Source organism: Crinia signifera, chromosome 1 (assembly GCF_055691185.1).
Source record: "Crinia signifera chromosome 1, ASM5569118v1, whole genome shotgun sequence".
NCBI classification, from domain to species: domain Eukaryota; kingdom Metazoa; phylum Chordata; class Amphibia; order Anura; family Myobatrachidae; genus Crinia; species Crinia signifera.
Genome location: NC_139217.1, coordinates 376314300 through 376327951, shown reverse-complemented (window position 1 = coordinate 376327951; position 13652 = coordinate 376314300). Strand labels below are relative to the sequence as shown.

The 13652-nt window shown below is 42.7% G+C and overlaps 1 protein-coding gene across 3 annotated transcripts in view; it reads left to right on the top strand.

Annotated features, from left to right (window-relative positions):
- Positions 1–13652, top strand: part of CUX2 (cut like homeobox 2) — a 374431-nt gene that overhangs the window by 324172 nt on the left and 36607 nt on the right. For all 3 annotated transcript variants that reach the window (XM_083151418.1, XM_083151419.1, XM_083151420.1), the window contains 3 exons: positions 5176–5945; positions 8738–8897; positions 9648–9929. In XM_083151418.1, coding sequence (XP_083007544.1) covers positions 5176–5945; positions 8738–8897; positions 9648–9929 — 1212 coding nt within the window. The remainder of the gene's footprint in view (positions 1–5175; positions 5946–8737; positions 8898–9647; positions 9930–13652) is intronic.

Below are 13652 nucleotides of genomic sequence, written 5' to 3'. Positions count from 1 at the left end.
CAGCAAGTGATGATTAGAATATGTGTAATGCCTTTATTACGTGTGTGACCGCGGCTGTATTTGCATATGAAATGCTGTGCTACAGTGCTTTGCTCCTAGAAAACACTATAACGTATAATTTTGTATGTAGAATAATTATGCTTTATGCATTCTATTTCCATCACTTTGTGAATAACACACATTTTAAAGGAAAAGTTTCATGAAAAGTTTCCTGGCACTACCGAGTCACTGCATTCCATGACTAGAAAGGCTGTTTAAAGCGCAATGGGGCAGATGTACAGTATTAAGTCTGGTGAAGTGATAAAGCGGAAGGTGATAACGCACCAACCAATCAGCTGTGTTTGGAAAATGGAGTTGACTGGCTGGTTCGTTATCACTTTCCACTGTATCTCTTCACCAGTCTTGATACATCTGCCCCAAGGTATGTTAGCACATCTGCAGAGGTAAAATGGTGGTGTCCACTGGTTAGGTTACCTTTATTCATTGCAGCTGTGTCCAATCAATATAGAGCTACAGCAGAAGGATTCACTACTGAACTCCAAGCAGTGGTGTAGCTAGGTGCCACGGTGCCCAGAGCAAGGGCATGTTTCACCCCTCCCCCGCTCTTGCATGATGAAAAGGGGGCGCGGACTAACATTATACTACACACCATAATGCCCATTGCACATTTTAGCGAACTTTGTAATACCCATTACACATAAAGCCACATGCCGTAGTGCCAATTACACATAAGGCCACACATGATGCCCATTACATACTATATAACACACCATGATGCCCATTACATCCTATATAACAAACTGCAATGCCCATTACACATCTGACACATAAGTGCCACTTACCTACATGCTCAGTGCTAGGAACTACATGTTTGATGCCAGGGACTTCATGCTCGTTGCCAAGGGGGACTGAAATAGCTTGTTGCCAAGGGGGACTAAAATAGCTTGTTGCCAAGGGGGATTAAATAGCTCATTGCCAAGGGGGACTGCAGCCCGCACGCCCCCCATCAGTTTACTTCAACGTCTCAATCATGTTATGATTTTCGTCAGGATACAAACATTAAGAAAAAGTCTCACCTTATAGCCCTCTCACCCACGTGCACCGCCCAGCTGAGCCTGACCTCCGGCTTCCGATGTGGCGTGGAAAAAGTAACGTCACCGTGAACAACCACAGCGCACATCTAAAGTGAAATTAAAAACCATGGTAACCACATAAACAATCAATACGGCACTGTAATAGAAAAGGTATACACCATATTAATAACACATTGCAACATTAGGCATGTATTTTAGCAAGAAGGCACAAGGAAATATTCAAACCTAACTTAACTAAACATTGTTAGTGAAAAAGTTTCATTACGCCCGCGGGGCGTGAGCACATTCAATCTGTGAATCAGTTCGGCTTCACGTTTAAGCAAGATCAACCCCCTATCAGCCCCGGGCCGATATAATCGGTCTCCCTGGTGGTGGATTAATTCTTTTATGCACTTTGGGGAGTGTGTATAATAAAGGGGTATGTGGATAGCTAGGAATAAGCACTTCAAACAATTTATCAGATATTAAACCAGCATCTAATGCTACCAGTAAACTTTCACGTAGTTCTTTCTCAAAGACAATGGTAGGATTACCTCTTAATTTAACATACACTCCCGGCACACTTAACTGTTTATAGATTTCAGCCCTATAGTCACACAAATTCTGCAGCACAACAGCACCCCCTTTATCCGCAGGTCTTAATATAATTTCCTCCTGAGAGGATAAGTTCTTCAAAGCAGTTCTTTCTTGAGGAGATTGGGGTGATGAGATAAATCAGTGGTAGTGATGTCATTGACATCTTGGTCAAGAAGTCTCATAAATGTCTTAATCGATGGATTATATGAAATCGGATCAAATGTTGATTTCTTCGCCAGTGGTTTAAGTTTTGCTGGAATTACATCCTCATTCACAGGAGTCGTCACCGGTTGCTTAGTAAAGAACTCTTTCAATTTGAGTTTCCTTTGTAGTTGTGATTTGATGCGCTTCCTGTATGCAACCAATGAGATGCCTAATCACACAGGTGAATTGTGTTGCAGTTGGGAGGATGGGAGGGGTATATATGAACGCTGTGTAGCATGTGTCAGTGTCACAACTACCTGTCTGGTGTACCTATGGATATGCAATTTATGGTCTTGATAAAGGTCCCAAGAGGGTTGAAACGTCGACTTGCACATATGGATGTTAAATAAATTTCTGACTTATCTGCCTTGGGGAGTGCCCCCGCTTTTTATTAAGCAATTTGTGTATATATATATATATATATATATATACATACACACACACACATATCCATGTATCAGGTAGCAATCAATGGGATTTATTGATGAAAGAGTAAGACACCCACACTCAGGTATAGTGTGTGTGTGTATATATACACACACACACATTATGTGTACCTAGCGACCTCATTTACAATGGGACATTGCCGGGAATCGGGATTGAAAAATACTCAATCACGGGATTCCCGGGAACCCGGGATTGGCATGCCTAAAAGAAAATTGCCCCTGTGCCCCTCACTGACTGACTTTTGGGGAGGGGGGCAGGTGGGAGCGGTGCGAAGACAGGTGGCGGGTATGACGTGTGCGGCTGTGAGTGGCTGGCGGCGAGCAGGTTCCAGGGCCACACACTTTTGGGGAGCGGGGGAAGCAGGTGGCTGGGAGAGGCCCGGCGGCGAGCGGGCTCCGACCCTGGTGGTGCAGTGCTACGGCCTGCGCAGCGCGACCTTATCACGCTGCGCAGGTCGCACGCCAAGTCGGGGACAGCCGGGCAGCGTCTGAGACACAGTCTAAGGGTGTGGTATGTGACTCCGACAGTCGGATCCCGACAGTCATTATCCCGACGTCGGGATCCCAACTGCCCGGAGTCAGAAAGCATGACGAGCGCAAAAAAGCCCCTTGCTGGCTCACTAGCGAGCCACCTATTCTATTCTCCCTCTATGGGGGTCGTGGACCCCCATGAGGGAAAATAGTGGATGGCCGTCAGGCACCCGGCTGTTGGCGTTTTGACAGTCGGGATCCCGACGTCTGGTAAATGACTGTCGGGATCCTGACTGTCGGGAACCCGTCCGGCACCCCAGTCTAAAACCCGGGATTGTATATTCCAATCCCGGTATTGAAATCCCGGACATTTTGTGGCCAAATTCCAGGATCCCGCCGATCCCGAGATTGGCCATCCTACATGCTACATTCCCTGGCCTCTTGGTAGTAATATCCTTTTTTGTCCTGCATGAACAGACGACATAAAACATTGCTAATGACCCACTGGAGCTCGCATTAACGATACAGTGGGTACACACAAGACGATATGCACAAAGGTATCTATTGTCATCAATGGTTTTTATTGTGTACATTGTTACCTATATTGTCAGCACTTATTTAATATGCAGTCGTTTATTCTCATCATGCTGCAGTTGCACAGACTTTATATCACCCCACCTGACACTGTCATCTCATATATTGCCACAGTTAATATTTGGATTTATCCACCATTCAGAGCAAAGGGTTGCAGCATAGTTACATTGTAATTGCTTAAAGTGCACATTTATTATTCAGAATGAATTACACTGCTTGGGGCTGATGTAGCTGCAAGTTTGATTATACTGATTAAGAATTGAACAAATGGATGCTATGCCAATGGTGATTGCTTTTAATATGGTTAGTTTTCATGTGTTTAATTCCTTGTACAATTAAGCCTTTGTAGCTCTTACACAAAGTCTATTTTACACTAATGTTTTGTTTTTAAATGACTCCTAGGGGTAAATTTACTAAAGCTTCTACAAATGAAAAAGAGGTGATGTTGCCCATAGCAACCAATCAGATTCTGTCTATCATTTCTCTATTTAATTCTGGAAAATGATAGACATAATCTGATTGGTTGCTATGGGCAACATCACCTCTTTTCATTTTTAGAACCTTTAGTAAATATACCCCCTGTATTGTAAAAGGGGTTCGCACAGAATATTTTTTAACCCTTTGAGCGCCAGCATCTCTGTGAGAGATGTTCAAAATATCAGCTGCAAATGTCGCTGTCGCTCACATTTATTATATAAATTCAAATACAACTGTTGTGCAAAAAATGTCCTTATATTTCCTACATATATTGTATATAATGTAAATATTACAGTTCATGGGGACAAGCTTTCAGCACTGTGGCTCCGACTCTATGGAACTCACTTCCCTGCACAGTTCGAGACGCTCCCACTCTCTAAATATTCAAATTGACTTTCCTGTTCACCCAAGCATTTCACTAATGTCCCTTGTTAAGTTTGTTTTGTAGTTTGTGCTGTAAAAGGCTAATGCAAGCACTTTGAGTCCTAGTAGGAGTAAAGTGCTAAATAAATAACATTATTATTATTATTATTATTTATTATTATTATGAATAAAAATTTTGCTTGGCAATTTTCACACCTATTTTAACACATTCACTTGGCACTCAAAGGGTTAATCTAACCTCACCCAATATAGAGTAAATAGTGGGGGTCCTTTCAAACACCCCTGCCCCTTACCTGGAGGTGACAGTCACAAATAGGAAAAAATAGCTCTTACTTTCCCTGCACCAACCCTGGTTATACATGAAAGGGGGTGAGCGAATTACTGCTTTGGCCCTTGTTTAAAAAGTATAAGCTGTACATATTTAGATCCGAGCTGTATAAGCTATTTGTATATGGTTTATTTTAAATATACATAACATTGTTCTTTACTTATGGAAGATTAAGGGGGGTATTCAATATGCTGCTGTTCCCGGAGGGGGGAATAGCAGCGGGTCCCTATTCACTGCTGTCTTTACGACCGCATTGAAGAGGCATCATGGCAAAACAAGCACGACTTTAGAAGCTGACGGGCGCGTTCTGCCGATAACGGCCATGGATTGCTGCGATCCCAGCTGCAGATCGAAAATCCATGGCCATTTTTGCAGCCGCGCCGATTGACAGGCGGGACATTGAATCCGGTCTGAAGTTCAGCTGTCAATCAAAATGCAAACGGACCAGGATCACGGCTGTCGGGAGGGATCGACAGCCGTGATCCTGGATTGAATAACCCCTAAACCTTTAGTTAAAAATATATGAATGAGAACTGACTTGGATTTATTCAATGCAGCTGTAAATTTCCTTTATTGTTCGATCTCTCCATGTTTAATGCAGGTGACACAAAGGGCTCAACTGCTCCTTTATCATCATCTTCCAGCACCAACAATAATTCTGAAGATGCAATAAAGAGTATTCTGGAGCAGGCAAGGAGGGAGATGCAGGCCCAGCACCAGGCATTGCTGGAAATAGAATCAGGCAGCAGCCAGAGGTCCATTCCTACACCCCCAAATGAGAGGCCCATTCTCACTCCTCCTACACACAAACCTCAGATTTACATTAAACAGGAGGAGGGCAGCCTTCTAACCAGCACAAGCTCCACACAGACGCCATTGAGTGTTCTGTCCCCGGCAGCTTTCGTACAAAGCATTATACGCAAAGTAAAGTCGGAAATAGGTGATGCCGGTTCATACTTTGATCAGCATTGGGCATCAGAAAAAAATATACTGAATCGTCCATTTACGTCTGTTTCTCCATCACTGTCTTCATCATCATCAAGTTACTCCAGCATAGTAAATGGGCGTCCTTGGAAGAGAGGAGATAATGGGGAGATTTCACACAATGAGGAAGATCTAACAAATGGAGAAGAAGCACATAAGCTTGTGGAGGTGAAGACTGAGATTGGGAGTCTAGATAATCAGAATATCAGCCAGCTTTCGTACTACCCTGCCTACGTCCCAAGAAACCTCAAGCCCACCGTTCCTCCGCTCACCCCAGAGCAGTATGAGATGTATATGTACCGAGAAGTGGACACCCTGGACCTCACCAGACAAGTCAAAGAGAAGTTAGCAAAAAATGGCATCTGTCAGCGAATCTTTGGAGAAAAGGTATTAGTGTTGTCCAGTTGTGCGTTACGCCAGGTAGGATACGCTTACATAGGAGAAGTGTCACATGAGAGTAACAGAGCTGGATGCAGGAAATGTAAGCTGCTAATGAACATAGTGTCACATGATCAGGATAATGAATATGGCAGGATTCATAGCTAGGTTCTCTATCAGTTTTTCAGCTACTTCTCAGTCTATGTGTTATCAGGCAAGCTTGTTAGAATCTGGTTCTCAGGAGGGAGTCCTACTTTCCAAGTTTTCTGATTGGTATACGGGGAGGCATTTATAAATGTGGTGGGGGAGGAGCGGAACTCTGTCTCCTTCATGTTATAAACTGTTCGATCTTTCTGTACAAGAAGTCATTTTGAAATATCAGTATAAAGGCAATGATCCAAGAGAGAAGGTTCTGGATTGCCTCCCCCACTCATAAAGGAATTACTAGCTAGACTGGATTTGAACATTACTATAGATGACTAATCAATAAATCTGATCGCTGAATGGATTTTGCAGCTACCAGGTTAAGATTTAAAATACTAATATTTTCACATCTATGTATATCTCTTACATTAACTTCCTAGTAAGCATGCAGTAGTTAAGCAATGTGAATGCGCAATTAAACCACAGTGCAGCTACCGTACAGAACCACAGAGTAGATACACCTCTAACTACTCAGTATAGACAATTGTACAAGAAAGGAGAAGTGGAACTGCCAGGTGGCGCTCAGATAGTAACTATGAAATGAGGGTAATAGACCTCAGGTGTAATATAGTACAAATACAATAAAAAAGATTTATACAAAACCAGGTATCAATTCTCAGTATCCCACACAATCTGGGAAACGTTAATAATTCCAATTTTCCACAAGGGAATTTTCTCTCCTATTGAATGCAAATGGGAAACATAATAGGAAGAGACATGGTGCAGATCAAATCTGCACCATGTCTCTTCCTATTATGTTTCCCATTTGCATTCAATAGGAGAGAAAATTCCCTTGTGGAAAATTGGAATTATTAACGTTTCCCAGATTGTGTGGGATACTGAGAATTGATACCTGGTTTTGTATAAATCTTTTTTATTGTATTTGTACTATATTACACCTGAGGTCTATTACCCTCATTTCATAGTTATTAACTTCCTAGTGTCCAATTACACAAACAGCAGGTCGCACATTTGCTGATCTGTGTGTGTGCCTAGACCCAGTACCTTTAGGCCTGCGCAGCCCTGAGATTACATGTGGGTAGTTATTAGTCTCTCAGGGGTAGATATATGAAGCAATGATAAGGGAGGAGAAGTGATAAAGTGCCTGGTACTTTATCACCGGTCAATCAGCTCCTGACTGTTAAGTTACAGGCTGGGTTTAAAATGGGACAATTAGGAGCTGATTGGCTGGTGATAAAGTACCAGGCACTGTATCACTTCTCCTCCCTTATAACTGCTTTATACATCTAACCCTCAGTGCCCATGTCATATGCTATCCTTCACCCCTTGTCAGCCACAAATAGTGGTTTTGACCTTGTGCCAGGGAAGAGGAAGACCTCCCATTCACACCTGTTCCTTTTTTTCCTGTTAATAATTTTTTTATATTTTTATTTTATAATGATTAAACATTTATTTTCTGTGCCTATTCTTTCTTAAGATTACATTGCTTACTTCGTAAATAAGGATCTATAAGTAGATGTTAAAAAAAAAAAAGGAAATACAGTCAAGTTTTTCTACTACGAGTTATGTTTTACTTAAAACTTAAATGAACACATCTTGTAATCAGGGATAATGTTTAAAGCTAAAGAGCTTGCTTCCTAGCAGGGCACCCAGACTTCCTACGTACGTTAACGTAGTGAAATCGCATCGCATCGGCCATTTTAGAGTCATGCGATGTGATTTTTTCAAAACATTAGCTATACAATAATATCATTGTATGACATACAATGATGTTTTACACACACACACACACCCCCCCCCCCCAATATCCGCGCCACCCCGAAGCTTAGCGAGTGCAGCAGAACGCGTCCTCCGACGTTTTCATACCCCCACTATCCACATCGGCGTGGAGTTTATTTTATATAGTGTGGCGAGCACAGCGAACCCCGCAAGGGGACGTGTATTACTTCACATGTATTCCGCATCCGCTCAACACGCTTCGGGCTCGGTGGCCCGCTGCGCTCGCCACACTATATAATATCAACTCCGCGCCGACATGGATAGTGGGGGTATGAAAAGGTCGGAGGACGCATTCCGACGCCTCATGCGGGGCTCGCTGCGCTCGCCACGTGTCGGGGTGGCATTGATACTAGGGGTGACGCAAAACGATGGCATAGGTGATTACAATTGTAAACACCCATCACATGGGTGCTTGTATAATGAAATATCGCATCGCATTTGGTGCACTGAGATCGGATTCGATATTTCATTGTATAAGCACTCCTGTGCACTTTATATGGACATCGCATGCTACTATAACGCGGCATGCGATACGATGGTATGCGATTTCACTACGGAGAATAGCCCAGTACGCTTTTATTGTATTGGGCGCCCTGCTGGGAAACAAGTACCAGAGCCTGTTATGGTAAAATCATGCATACATACAGTACTTGTCACATTAAAGTATTACTATGAAAGACTAGTTTTCACAATCCAGCAGTTTTACTTAGTAATGTCTATTGTTGAACAACCCATGATGTTGTATGTACACCACACTGAAGTTATTTCTCTGCTGGTTTGTTGAGTAAAAAAATGAACGAGAAAACAACATTTGTTTGTTTCAGTGTTTTATCGCTGTTTGATGTATGCTCATTCAGGTTCTTGGGCTGTCGCAAGGAAGTGTGAGTGACATGTTGTCCAGACCCAAACCATGGAGTAAGCTAACCCAAAAAGGGCGTGAACCATTCATTCGCATGCAGCTTTGGCTGACAGATCAACTTGGCCAGGGAATTAACCAGCAACCATCCCTGTCACAAGGTATGTATATTATGTGTGTATTGATGTTTCTAGATTATATCAAGAGAAGAGGAGATGTGTTTTATTACCAGAAAATAAGGCCCTGTTGAGGTCTAGAATGACCCAAATAATGACTGTGAGTCATTGCACAAGCAGTATCTGCTGAGGAAGATCATATGCGCAATGTCTATAGCGTGTGTCCCCGCAGGTGCATCTGCATATGAAACGCTGCATTACAGTGTGCTCCAGTCATACAGAATATAGGCATGCTGCATAAAAGCTGCTTGTGCGTCCTACAGGCACCAGTTTGTGAATAAGATGCATTGTAACAGAAACAATTGCATGCAAAGAGGCTCTGCAATACTGAGTCACATTAAGAAGGGCCAGTGATGACTTTTAGCCTCTAACACGGTGCAGTTACACTATAGCTTATTCTGCCTCTGATATTAAACGGCTTATAAAGTCAATTCAGGTTTATGGGAGAATTATAAAAGTATATTTCTAAATTGTTGGAGCAATTTTAATAAAGATGAGCTAAATTTAGAGGCTTACAGCTAGAAATATTTTGGTTTATAATCTGGGAACCAAAAAATCTAGTCCTGCATAAATTCTAATTTTTCCATAAAGATGTGCATTGTTTGCCTAGTTATTCAAGAGCAAGTCTGGGGCATAGGTCATATAGGCAGATGCCTAAGGTGCCATTGCTTCAGGGGGTTGGTAGGAAAACCATACAGAAAAAGTTCTGTCTTACGTGCTTTTTTTGTATTAAAGGTACAGCAAGCCCCTCTGAAACCCATCCATCACCATCTCCATCACCAAGTCCATCAGATCAAGAAAAGAGTCCTACTGAGCCACATATACTAAGCCTAGAGAGCAGCAAAGAAAACCAGCAGCCAGAAAGCAGATCCGGATCCTCACTCAGCGGCAGAACTTTCCCGAGCCCTCACCAATCAACAGCAGCTGGTATTCAGGAGATTGTGGCAATGTCTCCGGAGCTAGACACCTACTCCATCACCAAGAAGGTTAAAGAAGTGCTGACGGACAATAACTTAGGTAACTGTACACACATGTATGTATGTATAAAATTGGGGCCTAATTAAATTCAGGATTCTTCTATTGAAAATGCTAAAAACTTACATTTTTGGTCAGTGTTTGTGAGATTGTTGGGGGAATTACGTCCCTGGTAAGGCTGGTTCCCCTCTGTCATTTTCTTTTTATTGAAAATGCAAAAACAAACCACAATTTATTATAATAGTTTGCATTCATTTATTTTCATGTTATCTGATGTAAATGTTGGCGAAAACCTGGGATCCAGTGACCATCAAGCAGTATGGTTCAGAATAAGGGCTGAAATCGACTCATGACACACAAAAACAAAGGTGTTAGATTTTAGGAAGGCTAATTTTATAGATGGGAAACTCTGTATGGAATTCTTTGGCAGAGTGGAGGAACTTGGAAGGAGTGCAGGAGAAGTGGGAAAAATTGAAAAGTGCAATACTAAAAGCAACAGGACTTTCTGTCAAAAGACTTAGGAAAAACACAAGGAAAAGGAAGTGCGTGGTTTGCAAAAGAAGTAGCAAGCATTGTGAAAGCAAAAAAGGTGGCCTTTAGGAAATTTAAGCAGACGCAGAATAATAAGGACAAAGGTGTATCTGGTTAGATAGAAGGAAGCTAAGAAGGTAGTCAGATGTGCAAAAGCACAGGCTAGGGAGAAAATGGCCCAGTCAGTGGGTAAAGGGGGGATAACTTTTTTTAGGTATATCACTGAAAGGAGAAAAACAAAAAGTGGAGTAATAAGACTAAAGACAGAGTGGAAGTCTTTTTGAGGGAGACAATGTAATAGCAGATCATATTAATAATTATTCCTGCTTAGTATTCACTGCTGAAAGAGAGGGAAAGGTGCCACAGTTAAGTTGCAATTATATTCAGAAAAATAAGGGAGAAACAAGTATGTGTACAGAGGAGAAAGTCCTAACCAAACTCTCAAAACTAAAAGTGGATAAATCAATGGGGCCAGATGGGATATAGCCAAGGATACTAAAAGAGCTTAAAGGGGAACTGGTAAAAACTATTAACAGAATTATTCAACCATTCACTAGCTACTGGAGTAATCCCAGAGGACTGGAAAACAGCAAATGTAGTCCCACTGCACAAAAGTGGAAGCAAAGAAGAGGAAAGCAACTACCAACCAGTGAGCCTTACATCAGTAGTAGGGAAATTGATGGAAACACTCTTAAAACAAAGAGTTGTAGAATATCTCAAAACCGGCATGGGTTTACTGAGGGGAGATCATGTCAAACAAATCTTATTGCCTTTTTTGACTGAGTGACTAAAGTAATAGATCAAAGAGGAGCTGTAGATGGAGCTTATCTAGACTTTAGTACGGCTTTTGACACTGTCCCACATCGCAGACTGTTAAATAAACTTGAAAGCTTGATATTGGATTCTAAGATGGTTGAATGGATAAGATCTTGGTTGCAGGACAGAAAACAGAGAGTTGTAGTAAATGGAGTGCAGTCACAGGAGGGAAAGGTTACCAGTGGAGTACCCCAGGGACCAGTGCTTTTTAATATCTTTATTGGAGACATTGCAAATGGAGTTGAGGGTATAATGTGCCTTTTTGCAGATGACACAAATGTATGCAACAGGGTAGACACACCAGGATGGGTAAAACAAATGATTGATGATCTAGGTAGATTAGAGGAATGGTCTAGAGCAGTGGTCTCCAACCTTTTTGGGCCATGAGCTACTCGCAACAAAATAAACCACCTGAAGAGCTTCTAAAATAAAAGAAATAAAAAAAATCTGCATAACAACCAAAAAATGCCCTTTACACATTATGCCACACACTGTAATGCCCCTGACACATTATGCCACACACCGCAATGTCCCAGACACAATATGCCGCACACTGCAATGTCCAATATGTCGCATACATACCAACACTGGAGGCAGAGGAGAAGGGAAAGCTGCCAGAAATTAGGGGGATAACCTACTAACGTGGTACTCCTGAGAGGCCACATCCTCCATTTTTTCCACTATGGGAGCATGGTCAGCGCTCTAAGAGCTGTAGCCACATGGGGTGCGGCCAATGAAAATGGAGTTGTGAAACACATATGCCCTCAATAGTGCCAAAAACCAAATACCCCCAATAGTGGCAGATACACAGATGCCCCCAATAGTGCCAGATACACATATGCCCCCAATAGTGCCAGATACACATATGCCCCCAAGGTGCCAGGTATGCCACCACAGTGATAAAAACAGGTATACACCCCATGGGGCCAGCTATGCCCCCACAGCACCAGGTATATCCCCACGGCGCCAAGTATGCTCCCATAGTGCCATGTAGTACCAGGTATGCCCCCACAGTGTCTGGTATGCCCCCAAAGTGTCTGGTATGCCCTCACAGTGTCTGAAACAATAATGCCCCAATGTGCCATAATTGCCCCAGCAGCAGCACAACTCACCGGGTAGTAGAGCACGTCTCTCCTTCCCCTCACTGTGTCACTGTGACTGGGCCATCAGCCAATCAAAGTTGATTGGCTGCCGGCCCGGGAGCTTTGATTGGCTGAGAGCCCAGTCAAAGTGACATGAGGGGAAGGAGAGCCGCGCAATACGCTCTCCTCAGGATGGAAGCAGTGAAGGCGGCAGATGGAGGGACGGGCGGCGGTGGATGGTGGGAGCGAGGGACAGGCAGCGGTGGATGGAGGGACGGGCGGTTGGCTGCAAAGTGGTCGAGCCACCCGGATCACCACCGCGAGCTACCAGTAGCTCGCGAGTGACAGATTGGCAACCACTGGTCTAGAGCATAGAAACTACAGTTTAATGTAAAAAAATGCAAAATCATGCACTTGGGTCTCAAATATCCAAAGACTAAATATAGTATAAATGGCACTATAATGGAAACTACTATCAAGGGTTTTAATAAGGTACAGGAGGGAGATATTCTTCACAGGAGGAGGAGCAATAGAACACGAGGACACGCACTGAAACTAGAAGGAGGAAGGTTCGGGGGAAATTTGAGGAAAAATTACTTCACAGAAAGGGAAGTGGATAAATAGAATAGCCTCCCATCAGAGGTGGTAGAGGCAAATACAGTAGAACAATATAAACATGCTTGGGATAGGCATATTGATATCCTTACAAAATGATAAGGATCAAATATGGTTTGAGGTAACATGTTTAAAAAAGGGGCAGACTAGATGGGCCAAGTGGTTCTAATCTGCCGTCAAATTCTATGTTTCTATGAATTTAGCCAGAATGTCCCATGCAGCTAAGTGATGCGGGTTATCTGTGACTAAGGGCCTTATTCTGGTTCACTCTTTGAGGCAAATTCCTTCTCAAATGTACAAAACTATGTGCACTGCAGGTGGAGCAAATGTAATTAGATTTGGGTGGGGTTTTACTTCAAAGTGAGATCTATATTGCAGTGTAAAAATATATAGCAATAAAGCAATCCGTATTTTCCCTGCACACAAACAAAAGAAGTCGCCCAAATCTAATTCTCCCTGCACATGTTACATCTGCCCCACCTGCAGTGCACATGGTTTTGTCCATTTGAGAAGGAATTTGCCTCTGAGAGTGAACCAGAATAAGGCCCTTAAACTTTTGTCAGCATTCCACGCGCCAGATAGAGGTTTTTCCTCTGGTTGTTTCCTGCACTGTGTATACAGCTACACCTACGGAACTGTCTACTTAACCCCTTCATGACAGAGCCAGTTTGTGCCTTCATGACAGAGCCCTTTTTTTCAAATCTGACATGTCTCACTTAAG